Here is a 15,671-nt window from a genome sequence, read left to right as displayed (position 1 = left end):
AATAGTTGCTGATATGATTGAAGTCTATTGGGTTTAATGACACTGACACTTGTTGCTAAAATTGTGACTGCTGCCAAGTCACTCGGCTTCCATCTCGAATCTCCAAAAGAGGCTCAGATGTTCTGCATCTTAGAATGAACCCTACCAGTATTCCCCACCCAATAAAAACAACTAGTGCCAGTGAGCAGCAGTCAAAGGTGCCTTACGAAATTCTACTAAATAGCAAATGGACTTTTGTATATGGTTTGAATGTTTGTAGATTTTGGCTAATTTATGGTTCATTATTTAAGATGCCAAAACAGTATATTTTGTAAAAAAAAAACATGGGCATATACAGCAGTAAAAAACATTCCATATGAAATATGGTGTTTCTGTACTTTTTCTAGCATGTAAATTAAAACCTGAGCATTACTAGTATGCTTCCACACTAACAACAAGGAAGGGCAAGGGTGCATATATAACACACAATATAGAGTCAGTCTGCAGCTGTTCTCTTGGTAAGCAGATGGAAAATTAAAATACAATAATTGAAATCAATCATTTGCATAGTAATCTTGACTCAGTCTATGGTTCTGAAATAGATATACAATTACTTAGAGCATCTGTGTTAGATTACAAACTATGCTACTTTTGTAATGACTTTAGAGTGACATTTGTCAGTGGGTCTGTGTTATTAAAGAAGGCACGTTAACAACACAGGCAAATGTTGTTGTTGTCTTTAAGTGGCAAGAAAAGAAGAAGAAGATTATGAGTGCTTCAAGGAGTCTAGAAGGCCTGGACCTATATATCTTACTCCTACGCAACTGGGTGAGAAATAGAAGGAAGCCAAAGAGGTTATCCTGAGCTGTGAAACTATTTAGTGGTAATTATAATGCAGTAACACAATTGGAGACTTTGTAATATGTCGCTAATCCCTAGGAGGTGTCTTAAAAAAGTTGTGAGGATTAGAAAACGCATTTTCAAATGCTCTATAAAGGAATTCTGAGTAAAGAGCAGGGATTGTGTATTCCTAATTTATCTATTATAGACGTTTTCCAGGTTTTTCATATTGCTGACCTATCAGGATAGGTCATCAATAGTTATTCGGGGGAGAGTCACCACTCGGGATCATGACTATTAGCCGATTAACAGGCCTGCTGTCAGTGCAGTAAAGCCAAATGTCTTTATCGAGGTCATAGCAGGAATCTAATAAGTGGCTTCATTCTCATTGATTTCATCATACAGTAACATTTCATCATTCTGTAGGTTAGGGTGGTCTATAGAGATATGGCAAAAAATAAAGTGGCAGCTATACAGCAAGACACCTTCCCAATTTGTTACAACTGCTAATAGTAATGTTAGGGTAATATTTTAGCATTAAATTCCAACTGGAAGATGGTGCCTAAAACTGATGTATATTATGAGACATGGCGCTTAAGATGTCCAATTACACAAGCTACAGCATTAATATTAACAATTTGCTTTTGCAAAACAACTACTATACATTAAAACATTAAGTATTGACAACAGCATTTGTCCTGTATTAATATTTGTCCTGACAATCTACAGAACATTTGTGCTGTTCCAACAAAAATACCTCCAAAGTGTTAGGCCTGGCAGATGTGGGCGCCGTTCTCTGAATCTGTGATTGCCTTTTTTTCCAGCACTGCCATGGTTAAATTTGTTCTGCTTCTTCCACCCAGCTGCAGATTATTGGTCATCTCTGCACCACTATATAGAGGCCTCAGACCCGACAGCCCCTGCTACAGTGTTGGTGTATGAGCCTTCACATATGCACGTGCCGCAGCTGCTCCTGTTTGTTCCTGTGTTTACAGTTTATGCTTGGCCTACACTTTTGCTCCAGTACTTCCAGTACTTGGTCCTCAACTTGCTCACTCCTTGGTTCTGCAGGCGGCATGGTGTTATCCAACTTCCTGGCTTACTGGTGATCAGTCCTAACAGGGTTAATCAGTGCCTAGGTTCCCGTTCAGGGCCGCCCTTGTCAGGGCGAATTCTGTTCTGTTGATAGCAGAGACTTTCCATCTCCTGCTTCCAGCATAGGGCTAGATTCCCCTGGTCACCTTGCATTCCAAGTCAATCCTTCCTGTGGTGAGCATCCAGGTTTTTAGAATCGGCTGTCTGCCCTGCCAGTCTGTTCCATCTACTGGTTGGGCGACACAGCAGATCCATATCAAATCCTAACACAAATATGTGATTTCCCTAGATCTCCCTACTTTGGCGTGTTGATGCCATACTGAATGGAATAAGTCCTGAAATAAAATAAATAAGTATAACCTACAGGTCATGACATAATAAGTAAATATGCATAATAAGAGATGTACCTGAAAAGAAGACATTTTTTGGTGAAAGTCTGAAAATTCATGGTCTTTGAGCACAACCCTCCCCAAATAAAGGTTTGTTAAAAGGAAAAAAAATAGAGGGTGTCTTGCTTTGTAGTTGGAAGTTACATTTTTTGGGCCACCCTACTCTAGGTGTTACCTGTCTATATACTGTATAGGTCTCATAACCTTTAATCAATGCGCAGTCACAGAGAAGGAGTGTTTTGTGAGTTTTGGATGACAGTATTATGGCTATTAGCACATCAGGCCATTGTCATATTTTACAAATAAAGACTCTAAATATCATCAATACTCAAAAACCTTTCACTGCTTATCATACAGCTACCACTTTAAGAGAAAAAACAGTTTATTCTGCTGCAGTGGGACTACATAACGCAGTGTTGGACACCATCAATGCTATTGATCCCTGTCCTCAGGATAAGTCATCAATAGCAGATCGTCAAGGACCCGAAAACTCCACTCCGTTCAACTGTTCACTGTAGTTGCTGCGCTAGTGCCAGAGTTGTTCAAGTAAATATGACATGTAGTATCATTCAGGTCACTGCACAATGTAAGAAACTATGTTGATTCTAGTCCACAGCAGCTCCAGTGAACTGCTGATGTGCCCTGTGTTGATCTGCTATTGATGACGTATCCTGAGCATAGCTAATAAATAGTATAATACTGGAAAACCCCTTGATAAATGTGGCCAGTGAGTTTTAAGACCTATTAAATCTGTTTTTGTACATCACTTCCCTATGCTTCCATACAATTTCCATATGCAGTAAATGTAATCTTCTCAAAATTCAATAATTTTGGAAATACATTACAATATTTTTCTTGTACTGAGTCTGAGTTACAGCTTTTTTTTATAGCCCAGAGCTGCATTCACAGGCTTCAGAAATCTTACAAGTATTTTCTACTGGCTCAAAGTTTGCAGATAACTTTTTCTGGTCATTTCAGTTTGGGTTCATTCTTTACAACAGATACTTTCTATCTAAAAAACCATAGAAGAAAGTAACTTTCCAAATCATTCATGGGAGTTCAGCATGTGCCTAGTGAAAAGTTAAGAGCAGAATTGTGATTGCAGCTATGGAGTGGAAAGTCAGCTGAAATTCAGGATAGGTATAAGGCGGACCAAATTCCACATGCAGCAGGCTCACAGCAGATTCTGTCTGTGAGCCTGGCTGGCAACCCCGCGTGCCTTATTTACGTGTATTGTGGATGACTGCGGTAGCTCACCGTCGGTCATGCTCTGTACGTTTTTTTTAATGTTTGTATTTCCTGTGCCATCGCTTATCGATGACGTGGGTACTCGCGGGCCATATGGGATGTTAATTGTGCATGGGCTGCAGCTTGGATGGCCTCCATTGACTTCAATAAAAACCACCTGTGTGGAATACGTGGCAAAATAGAGCATGCTGCGATTTTCCTCCATACGTGGAATATGTGATTCGTATCCATGAGTGTGAGCGAAAAAGCAAATTTGCATGCTTTTCAATGCCCACATTTTGCCATGGATTCTCCATGCGGATGCCGATCGCAAATTCCGCAATTGGAATCTAACTTTATGTATATTAAATTTGTATATAATCAGTAAAATTATCTTCCAAACTCCACTTACTCTTCAGGCCAAATATCCGCAGGCGGATTGGATTTGCGGAATCCGTACAGCGCACCAGCGCAGAAGATCCGCATTTTAGGCCGCCCATAGGGAATCATGGGCATCTGCACTTCAATGTACACATGTGGATTTGTTTTCCGGATTCCACATGTGATAAACATGATGCTCCATTATAGTGCGGATTCCATGCGGACGGCTTCCATTGAAGTCAATAGAAGCCGTCTGATCCGCAGGGGACACGGGAAAGCAGGAGTTTAAAAAGAAAAAAACTGTACTGCACATGTGCGCCTTCCGCACACATCCGCAGTACAGAATAAAGACAACACAGACAGGTATGTGCAGCCACTGGCTGCGAGCGGGGTCGGATTCCACTGTGGGCTCCTGCATGGGGAATCCGACCTGCCTGTGGACACGAGGCCTTAAAGCTTAAAAATATTAAACAGTACTTTATTATGCTTTCACAAGTTTTATTATAAACAGAAAAAAACTCAGGCCGGTCAAGTATCCCATCGCTTCCATTTTTTTTGCATTTTAAAATGTTTTACCTGAGCAACTCTTTTTAATTCTGTTTTCTTTTTCGGTGCTCTGCATTCTGTTGTAGGTGGACGAATATCTGAATCAGAAGCCCGACAGCAGCAGCAACGGATGCAAGCTCAGTCCAAGTATCAAAAAACGGTTTGTTTGTGTTTATTATTATTTGCTTGCATGATCATTATCAGTGATGAGCGAGCCCCCAAATGCTCGAGTCGAGCTTTTCGTAAAATTTGAGAGCTCTACTCGAGTAACGAACCCCATTGACTACAATGGGAGACTCGAGCATTTTTGTATGTGGGACGCCGGGTGCCGAGCTTTTTTTTTTCTAGGTTCGTCTCTCTCTCTCTCTCTCTCTCCAACCCCCCCCCCCCCTCCCTGCCTGCCAGACAAAAAAATTTCCATTGACGCGCGCTGCGGCTGGGAGGGGCCAAAACAGGCACGTCACAGCAAGGAGGAGCCAAAAACTGGGGCGGGGTCGAACATGGCTTGATGCTCGTTCGAGTAACAAGCACCACTCGAACGTGCATCAACCTCGGCAGAGTATGTTCGCTCAACTCTAATCATTATATATGTATGTGGCAGAGGACAATTTATCAGGTGCAACTGAACTGGGTTTGTCATAGGATGCAGCTCACCGTGCTGTCGCAATGTTATATTTGTAATTTTACATGTGCATTTGCTCAACTCAGAAAGTTATCACAATGCACAAACCATATTTGGAATCCTAAATCGCAGACATTTTAAGCCCTGTACCATTCGTAAATGTATACATTGTGTAACTTATTAAATGCACTAAAATAGCTATTATAATTAAAAGAGCTATAATAATGAAATATAATATAGGGTGAGGCAAAAGTGTGGACACACCCGTTTAACTGGTGTAAGCATGAGAAAATTTACTTCCAATGTGTGAAAGTATTAAGTGGGAGGGAGACTGCAGTGTTTGGTGGAAGAGACATTTTTAGCAACCATTTTGAACTCCAACATATTGTATTCAGCTCAGGTTTTTCAGATTGATATATCAATCTGGCATATATTTTTTTTGTCTGGCATTCAGGGCCCTTTTTTATTGATGGATGCCTTAACAGTGAGAAGTACTGCCAGTTGTTACAGAATGCCATATTCCCAGATGTGCTCACTTAGAACAGTAAGTTCCCACATTACTTTCAACAAGATGGTGTACCTCCACATTTTGGTGTGGATGTATGCAGATGACTTGATTAACAATTTCCTGGGCACTGGATTAGGTGTAGAGGTCCAATAGAATGGCTGCCAAGGTACCCAGAATTAACACCTTTGGACTTTTAAAGTCTAGGGCAAATTAAAGCCCTTGTGTATGTGGAAAAAAATATGGAATGTGGTTCACTAGAAATGGTGAATCCTACAGTGCTGTAAAGAAATATCACCTCAGATCTTCAGCATGTTCGCAAATACGGGTTTAAATGTTTAACCATGGTGAACACATTGAACATGTCATGTAAACCACTTTGTGAATTTTTGTCCTCACTTATCTCCTAAACAAGAACACTTAGGGCAAAACAGACACTTCCAGTGTATTTCTGAGTATATTCTAGTCAAGATTGATCTATCACATGACCTCCTTCCCATTCGAATTTAATATGGCAGAATCCAAAATGGCCACTAAAAACATATCCTCCATCAAAAAATGCAGCATCCCTCCCAATTAATGCTTTTACACATTGAAAATCAATTTTCTCATTATTACACCAGTTAAATGGGTGTGTCCACACTTTTGCCTCACAGTGTATAATACCTAAAATAGCTATTAAAATTTTTATGAAATCATTCAAAAACAATTGTATCTGACAATTCCAATTATAACCCAATAACATGATATATATTAAAAAATATGCAAAAGAATGTTACTGGGAGATAGAAGCCAGGCATGTGGCTGAGATCGTGGGTTTAATTGTATCATTGTCTGTCACCTTCCATAGCTTACATGTGCTAGAAAAATGAATACTGGCTTCTGATCATTCAACATGACGCCCAGTATTCATCACATAGCACAGAATTACCAAAACAGAAAATGAAAACGTTGTCATGGTAACACAGTAGTAAAAAATTAATCTGGTGTGACTTTTAGATGTCAAACCAAGGGCAAGAGTTTGCATCAATGTTTGCCCATGGAGGCTTTTTGAATTAACCCTTTCCAATCCACTGTCTGACGTCTAAAGACATTATGATTTAAGGCTGTACAGCTCTGATGTTGGAAGACGTCCGTTGGTGTTCTCTTACTCTATATTGCCAGCAACTCTGCTGTCAGAGCTTATCCACTGTGTCACCTCATGCAGTACTGGCTTTAGCCAGCATATAGCGCCATTGTATAACGGCAGAAAAAGAGTAAGCCCCCTAGGAAAACCAGGATACAAATTGGATTGGAAAGGGTTAAAGAGAATGAGGAGGCAGGGTTGTCTTCTCTCCATAAAAGAAAGGGCAACCAGCTCACCACTCCTGTGCTTATCCACCTACTCTGAATCACACATCCTGCATAGTCGGGCAATAATTATGTAGAAAAGGAAAATTCATCCAGCTCCATAGTTAGCAGAATAAAATACATGTTTATTGGAGATGACTGAAATCCAGCTATTTGATTCCTCGCATGAAAACAGGTTTCAGATGTAACAAACATCCTTCTTCATTGCCAATGAGCAAGAAAGGATGTTTGTTATGTCTGAAATGTGTCTGTGTGTCGGGAGTCAAATTGCTGGATTTCAGTCGCCTCCAATAAAGATGCATTTTATTTACCTTAGCAAGAATAAACTTATCTTTATACATGATTGTCTCCTCTCTTCCTTACTCTCTGCATTACCTATTGAACTCTTGTTGATTAAGTTCATAAATGACACTCAGAATTTTAGGGTGAGAAGGTAGGAGCAAAACAATTCATTTAATGCTGATGATCTATTACTGTTCCTTGGTAATACTGATGGAAGCCGTCTGTGCAGATTCCGCACAGAAATAGAACGTGCTGCGATTTTAAATCCGCTCTTTGAAACCGCAATCGCTATCCGCTCATCTGAGCGGATTTGAAGATATTCTGTTTTCTCAATCTGTGCGGAATACTGCGAATCATCTGCGTGGGTGACGATTCTGGATTCCGCAGTTGAAATCCAGTCGTGTGAGACTGGCCTAAGAAAGGAGGTTATTACATAATCTGTAAACTGGAGGTTAAAGAATTTTCTTAGAGATCAGTTCAACAAATACAAGAGTTTTTTCTTGAGAAAACAAAGAAAATTACAGAGATAAGGCTTTTAATTAGAGTCTGGAAGGAGGTTAGGAAGGTGTGAGTTCAAGGATACACTGATATGCCCACCACAATACAGATGAGTCTTGTGCATCTTCAGGGGATAGTTTACATCTCTGGGTAACTATTTGACATTGACAAACACTCTGAGGAACTTTTTATGAGTATTAGGTGTAGAGTATTGCATAATTCTAGAACTTTAATCTTTGAATTGAGTAAAAACATAATATTTCATCATATAGTCCACTGGGAAAAAACTATAGGCAGCAAAGATAAGGGATTTAGGGGTACAATTTTTGGTTGCAGTTCTAAATATCTTTATATGCTTTACATAAAAGTAACACCATTTTTGTGATTTATAGATTGTGCTTCACAGCAACTGGTTTCTACAAAATAGGTGCTATACTGCCAGATTAATTAAATTAAGAGCCTATTAAAACAATCGGGCGCAATAATGGGATTGATGTGTTCATTTTTCTTCCCCCATCAGCTGAATGAGGCTGGTGTGGGTGGGTATCAGTGTTTTATATATATTAGCATTGTAGTATTTTAATAATGTGTTATATATAGTTAGGCCTTAGTCAGACGGGCGATTTTTCGCGCGATTTGCGGATCGCATGACGGATGCGCATCCGCAAATCGCGTGACTGGTGCGCGCAAGTCGCCCGCAAATCGCCCGAAAATCTGCTCCTAGCCGCGTTTCATTAGAAACGGGCCGGAGCTGTCCAGCGCATTGCATTCAATGGAGACGGCAATACAGCCGCCTCCATTGAAAGCAATGCGCTGCGGGCGAGCCCGGGATGAATTGTCGGTAAGGGCTTAAATATATAAGCCCTTCCCGGCAATTCATCCTAAAATGTGTTAAAATAAAAAAAAATTGTATACTCACCTTCTGCCGGCAGCCGGAGCTCCGCGCGGCCGTCCTGCAGTGGGTGTGAAGGGGGTGTGAGTCAGACCTGCCCCCTGATTGGCTCAGCGCTGAGAGGCAGCAGTCACTCACCCATTCATGAATTCATGAATGGGTGTGTGAGTGAAACCTGCCTCTGATTGGTCAGGGCTGTGACCAATCAGAGGCAGACCATTCAGCAGGCGGGGATTTTAAAGCCCCGCCGGCTGAATAGTGCCGAGAAGCAGTTCAGGAGAACTGACAGCGGCCACGGCTGGACTCCGGCTGCAGCGGAAAGGTGAGTATACAATTTTTTTTTTATTTTAACACATTTTAGGATGAATTGCAGGGAAGGGTTTATATATTTAACCCCTTCCCGACAATTCATCCCGCGCACGCCGGCAGCCCATTGCTTTCAATGGAGCGGCTGTATTGCCGGCTCCATTGAATTCAATGGGCAAACATCGTTCTTCTCTGCCACAGCTGTTACAGCTGTGGCAGAGAAGAATGATTTGTCTTCTATATGTTCTCAATGGGGTCGGCGCTGCTGCCGCCGGCCCCATTGAGCACATATACAGAAGAGAACAGGAATCGCAGATCGCAGATAGGTGCGATCTGCGATTTTTTGTTCTATAATTTATAGGACGAGCGCATAAAAAGCGCTCATGTGTTCGATACCATTGCAAAGCAATGGTTTTAAAAAATCGCCGGACGCATGCGCATGCGCAAATCGCGGCTAAAAACGCCCGTCTGACTAAGGCCTTACAGTGTATAATAAAAGATAAACATGTATCAACCTTTTCCACATAAGCCTATAAGTAGGGGGAGGGCAATTAAGAGTGACAATAGATCACTAATGGATTTGGAGTTGTCTACTTAATACCACCCATGTCCAATCAACAGATATATGGGGCACCAATTGTTCCCTGATATACTTCACACTCGACCTTGGAGGTGCAGTCATTTTCTGACCTGCTTTGTGCCAAATACAGAAAAAACAGCAACATAGTGATGTTAGTTAGTCACGCCTCTGTTACTGTATAGGTTTGCAGGCAGTAGCTTTTGGTTGACTCCCTGTGTTTGGCTGTGTTATAAGGTACTTCATTGGCCCAATGTACGACACCTACAGGGGTTGACTCGCTGTAAAAACATAAAAAATGATCAGCTGATCACTGTTTACGGGGCACCATCTGGGCACCATATAGCACTCTTCATCTAGATTATATAGGACACTTTTTAAGCATTGTGTTCACTATTTTATTTGAGCATATTATACACTATTCATCTGGGCACTGTATGCACTATTTTTCTGGACATTGTGTGCTAACACTTGTTTGGGAGTATTTGGCCTCTTTATGGCTATTATTTTGCCTCTTGATTGCAGTATTATTTGAGCCCTGTACGGCATTATTATTTCAGCACTGTATTGTGACATTTTTGGCTATGTTACAGAATTATGTTCACTGTATAGTCATCTTCAGTATTTAGGTTCTGTATGGCAGTATTATTTTATGGGTTTTTTTTATTGCATTTTTTGCACTCTGTGTTTCAGTTGATATGATATTGTTTATTTTTTCTATTTCAATTTTTTTCACTTTTTTTGAGGTTGTACACAAGCCAAGCACACCCACACAGTATAAGTGTGTTGGAGTTTTTTAATATGTCCTGTTATTGTAGTTACTATAACTACTATGATCATACAATCCACTATGACTAATCCCATTACCGCATTTAACAACTATGGTTGGCACTATTGTTATAACTCTATATTGCATGGTTTATGGGCTGGAAAAATGGCTAAATTAAACAATAGAAAAACTTTTATATTTTCAACCTTCATTTCATATTAATATGTGAAAATTAGTATGCACCCTGCAGACATTTTTGACAGGAATTAACCCAGTTGGAGTTTTATTATGGTCCTTTAAAAAAAAAAAAAAAAGTGATCGATATTTAATACTTGCTGATTCAATTAGAAACGTGAAAGGTTCTTTATTATGATACAGAAATACACAACAGAACATTTGACACATTAAAATCATAAACACAAGAGACACGGGGGACAATTATTTGCGAGGGAAAATATTTTTCATTCTTTTTAATGAACAAGTCATTTATTAAATCTGTGTATTACGGTGATATATTATATAATGACAACTGAACAGCAAGAGTAATAATGGAAGTGATTATTACCAGTCACATCTCCTTTGTCTATATTTAACACTGTAATTTTACGTTTCAGCAAGGTTTAAAGTCTTTGTTGTAAGTATTCTGAATACACCTCATCACAAAGAAAAGCCTCGGGTAGAAGGATTGAATTTCATCATCAAGACTCGCTACTACTGCATAAAGAATTGCTTGCTTTTCTTAGCATCTAACCAACATGGTTAAACCTAGGCAGACAAGCATGGTTGGAGGTTTTACATCGGTCCACAATTCATTGTTTTAAACTTGTTTTTGTATTTCTTCAGTACACCATGTTTTTACAACTGAATTATCTATGCCCAGGGCGATTTTGTACTGAAGTGTAACATAATATTCCATACTTTATATATTTGATACCAGTCAGCAAGAAGGGTTCGATGGCTCATTTATCAGTCCAGTATAGTAGTTCTGTCGGGTCTCCTGCTGGAAGCGGCCTAGGATAGAGAGGGATGGCGAGCTCGGAGATATATAGTATTCTATTATTTGACAATAAACAAATATCTCGAAAATGATGAGGAATTGAAACACAGAGTATATTAGAAAGTATTTTAGGGTGTATTCCCATGTTACATATTTACAAAATCTTTAATAGATGTGGGTTTCACCTTTGAAACCTGTACCTATTTCTAGAATGGGGAATTTCTGACCTCGCTCCCACCTGGGGATGCAGACACTGTGAATGGAGAGATGTCAGCACAGGCATGGCTCTCCGCATTCACTTCTATGGGATTTCCTGTAAACAGCCAAGCAGTTGTGGCACTGGCGTAACTATAGGGAATGCAGGGGATGTGGTTGTACCAGGGCCCAGAAGCCTTAGGGGGGGCCATAAGGCCTCTATTCTCCATATAGGGAGCCCAATACTATGAATAAAGCATTATAGTTGGGGGCCCTGTTACAGGTTTTGCATTTGGGTCCAGAAGCTTCAAGTTACGCTTAAGGGATTAAAAGAAGTTGGGGGACGCCAAGATAAAGTTTTGCACTGGGGCCCACCCCTGAGTTGTGGAATCCCTGTTATACAGAGAAATGCAAGTCCCTGAGGTGGAACCTGTTTCAATCAGGCATTCATGGCATATGCCATTAATGTCTAGGATGGGAATACCCCTTGTAAGCCTAATTAGCATAAAATCAGAAAATTTGTATTTATAGTATATTTAGTGCACATAATTTGTAGTAGATTTATAAGAAATTATTCCTAAATATTGTGGGAATTCTTTAGACAAGTCAAAATAAATAGCAGACCAAAGCTTGGGTTTATGCCAACTGAAGAATGTCCATTGGTAGTTATGGAGTTTACAATGCAGGCATTTTAGAAATCACATCCACACACTGCAGAGAAAATCAGTAGTACAAATTGACCTTCGCTGTGGCTTTCAAATTTGCAGCATGTCAATTTATGTTGCAGATTTTCACAGCATATTTCAAATAAAGAGATGAAATTCACAGCATAATCCACACAATCTGGTGTGGATTTGCCGTGGAAAATCCACAATGTGTGAGTATACCTTGAAGGCTTAGGGTGACTACCCACTAGCGTTTGCAAATTTGCTGCGTTTTTTTTTTAGGTGTCTATGGGGCTTTCTAATGTTAAAAACGCATCGCGTCAAAATCGCACTTTACCGCAAAATCGCGATTTTGAGCGATGCAATTTTAACATTAACAAGTCCCATAGACCCTGCAAAATTCACAGTGAAAAAGAACTGTAGTGGGTAGTCAAACAGATGGGCTCATGCGCTAATACACTCACTATGGCGTGTATTAGCGCATGAGCAAAGTTTTTATGGACCATTTAAACTCTGCGCTATTGCTCGCAAGCTTGAAAAAAAAAGCAAGAAGATAGGTTGTGTTCTATCATTTTTGTTCATAGAAAAACTATGTTTAAGCCCTAAATATGATTTTTCTGTGTAGATGCAGAGAGAAGAATACAAAAGAAAGCAAAAGGAGGAGGAAGATGCCAAGGTACAAAAGATGAAGGACATTCAGAGAAAAAAGGTATATATTTTTATTACATAATGTTGTATTGTTTCTTTGCTTTCTATGTTGACAACTGAAATCTAATCATACTGCAATAAACTATAGTGAAAAAAACAATAAGATTATGACCTTCACATCTTCTTGGCTGATGCTAGAAAATTAAAAAAGACACGACTCCTTGTATTGCAATAACTTGTCATAAATGTGACACGAGGGTACAAGGGCAGGTACAAACATTAATTCCCAGAAGCATGCAGAACAGGCAACATACTATATAGAGAGGATACCACAGGTGCAAAACACTGCTGAACAACACTCACCTGCCTACCATACATGGGGGGTGGGGGGGGGGGCTGCTTAGTATTATGTTATTTTTAATACTCAACATCTTTTTGTAATTTAAAATTTGATACATCGGTTATGCTTTTCAACAGCAAACAGTGTATTTTCCTTTGTGCGACAATTCTACCAAACATAGAATTAGCTATTAGCCTTTACTGTATTATGCTTTTATCTTTACATTTTAATATGTCACAGGACAACTGGAGTTAAGAAATGCACAAATAACTAGATAGCATCTTCAAATATATTGTACATGGGGGAAAGAGTAGCACATGTAAATATATTTGTCAATTTTGCGAATATTCTACTTGAGCTTCCATTTGGAAGATTTTATATTACTCAGAGTCCTAAATATATTGAGACTACAGCTGCACGTATTAAATGTTTATTGTGCTAGGCAAACAATTGATTTAGTTCTGTCTGCTTATTTTAGGCTGAAAAGCTAGAAGAAAAAAGACAACAACAGGATTTAGAGAAAAGGGAAAAATGGAATGAAGACAGATGCATGTAGGTTGAACAGTTCAATTTTCATGAAACGTTAGGAAATAACACTCACCTTCAAAAAGACAACATTTACTGTAAGAATGGCACGACGTACAATTTGTCTTAATACTTATATTGTCTGTACATATAGATCGATTGTAACCTTATCGGTTTAACAACATTTCCTGGTAAGGCTATATATCATGTCAGTTTTGGAAGTGGGATGAAGCAGAGAAACTTACTGTGAAGGTGGAAATTGTGCAATTATATTTTTAATTCTGCTTGATTGCTACTTGGAACAGCTGTCACTGATTTATTTGAGATGTTGAATTAAGCATAAACTAATATGTTCTCCTTACTGCTTATCAAATTGTCAGCATTAAATTCAAATATATAAAAAGAAAGTAAAGTCGAAGTGAGGGACTCAGTGACAGATTGCCCTTTTTGTCACCCTGGTAATTAAGACTGAGATCATGAAACAGTATGTTGTCTTCCTGGCACTCGAGTTTGACACATTGCAGATCAGGTTGACAGATTACTGGGAAGGTCTGGGGAGGATCCAGCAATCATGGTACACATTGGCGCCAATGACAAAGTTAGTGGTGGGTGGAATGTCCAAAAATTGATTTCAAGGACTGGACTGTATGCTTAAGGCAAGGACCTCCAAAGTAGTATTTTCTGAAATACTACCTGTACCAAGTGCCACACCAAAAAGGCAACAGGAGATTAGGGAGATAAAAAACGGGGCTGAAGAGTTGGTGTAGGAAGGTGCGGGTTCCTTTGCTGTTGGCTACAGGTTATATAATAGGGAAGGGGCTACATCCCTATGGGGCAGGAACAAGTCAGAGGAAGGTTTCATGTGTGTTTAGGTAATAGGGGGGAAGGCAACCTGAGGGATAGAGGAGAAGATAGTGTAGACAGTCTCTGGCTGGTTCCAGAGTGAGCAGTCATGAATCCTTGTCTGAAGCTGATCTTATACTGTTTGGATGGATCTGCCTTGTTCCCACTCAGACCTGTGTTTGTAAGTAGGTCTGTGTCTCTCTGCTTCCCTAAAGATGGTTTGGACACCTGTAATCCTAGTCTGCAGTACATGCAGCCCCCTTTTCCTTCCCCCTTTACAGGTGCGGCCTTCAAACGTTTTATGTCTTACTGTGTATGTCAGCTTGTGTGGCTGACTGTCTGCCCTGTGTGTCAGTTGGTGGAACTTGACACGGTCCCCTATGTCAGCTTGTGTGGCTGACTGTCCATTCCCCCCGGTATGAGGACACATAGACTTGCTGTGAGTTTCATTTGTGTGCATGTGAGCTCTGGGTGGAGTCTGTCTGGTTTTCACTATATGTTGTAGTCTTCTGTAAGCCTGTGCCTGTAAGCAGGTATACTGTTGTCTGTCCTGTTGCAGTGTGGTTGTGTGCCCTGTGCTCTGTTCTGTCCTGTTGCAAGCTTTCTGTGTAATCTGTGACCTGTGCTCTGTTCTGTCCTGTTGCAAGCTTGCTGTGTGATCTGTGTCTTGCTGGTTCATGTCCGTTTGTTCATTTATATTCTGTTAGTTTTGTGTTAGCTTGCTGTATGACCTGCGATCTGTGTCCTGTTGCAGCATTCTGTGTAAACTCTGTCCGGTTCTGCTGGACTCCTGGTTAGTGTAGGGACTAGTGGTATAACCAGGAGCTGTGAAGTTGGCCCGCTATCTTCCGCGTTTTGTACAAAATGTCAACTAATACCTGGTATTTATATTCAGCTTATCATCTGTTACTAGTGGTTGCATTTTGGCTGCTGTATGCTGTTTTTTCTGCTCTGCTTATCCTGTTGTTCTGTCCCTGTCATGTGGCATGTGTATGTCACCTGTTCTGTGGCGTGGCTCCTAGGATCAGCTAGGGCTCAGTTCTGAAGACCGCTGGGCTGCCCTCTTATTGAGGCGATGTCCCCGCTTAGGTATGGCCACTGTCATCCCCCTTGTAAAATCCGTGTGATCACCCTGTGTTCCTGTGTGCGTGCATCCATGTTCCCATTTGGGTACGATCGTGTGGGCCCCCTGCTTAGTTT

General features: G+C 40.3%; 1 protein-coding gene across 3 annotated transcripts in view; it reads left to right on the top strand.

The window, feature by feature from the left end:
- Positions 1–15,671, top strand: part of EPSTI1 (epithelial stromal interaction 1) — a 97,254-nt gene that overhangs the window by 8,745 nt on the left and 72,838 nt on the right. For all 3 annotated transcript variants that reach the window (XM_066593228.1, XM_066593220.1, XM_066593237.1), the window contains 4 exons: positions 724–807; positions 4,544–4,617; positions 12,741–12,824; positions 13,582–13,655. In XM_066593228.1, the coding sequence (XP_066449325.1) occupies positions 724–807; positions 4,544–4,617; positions 12,741–12,824; positions 13,582–13,655 (316 nt within the window). The remainder of the gene's footprint in view (positions 1–723; positions 808–4,543; positions 4,618–12,740; positions 12,825–13,581; positions 13,656–15,671) is intronic.

Source organism: Eleutherodactylus coqui, chromosome 1 (genome assembly GCF_035609145.1).
Source record: "Eleutherodactylus coqui strain aEleCoq1 chromosome 1, aEleCoq1.hap1, whole genome shotgun sequence".
Classification (NCBI taxonomy): Eukaryota; Metazoa; Chordata; class Amphibia; order Anura; family Eleutherodactylidae; genus Eleutherodactylus; species Eleutherodactylus coqui.
Note: the sequence above shows the minus strand (reverse complement) of the source record. Positions and strands in the feature narration are given on the sequence as shown.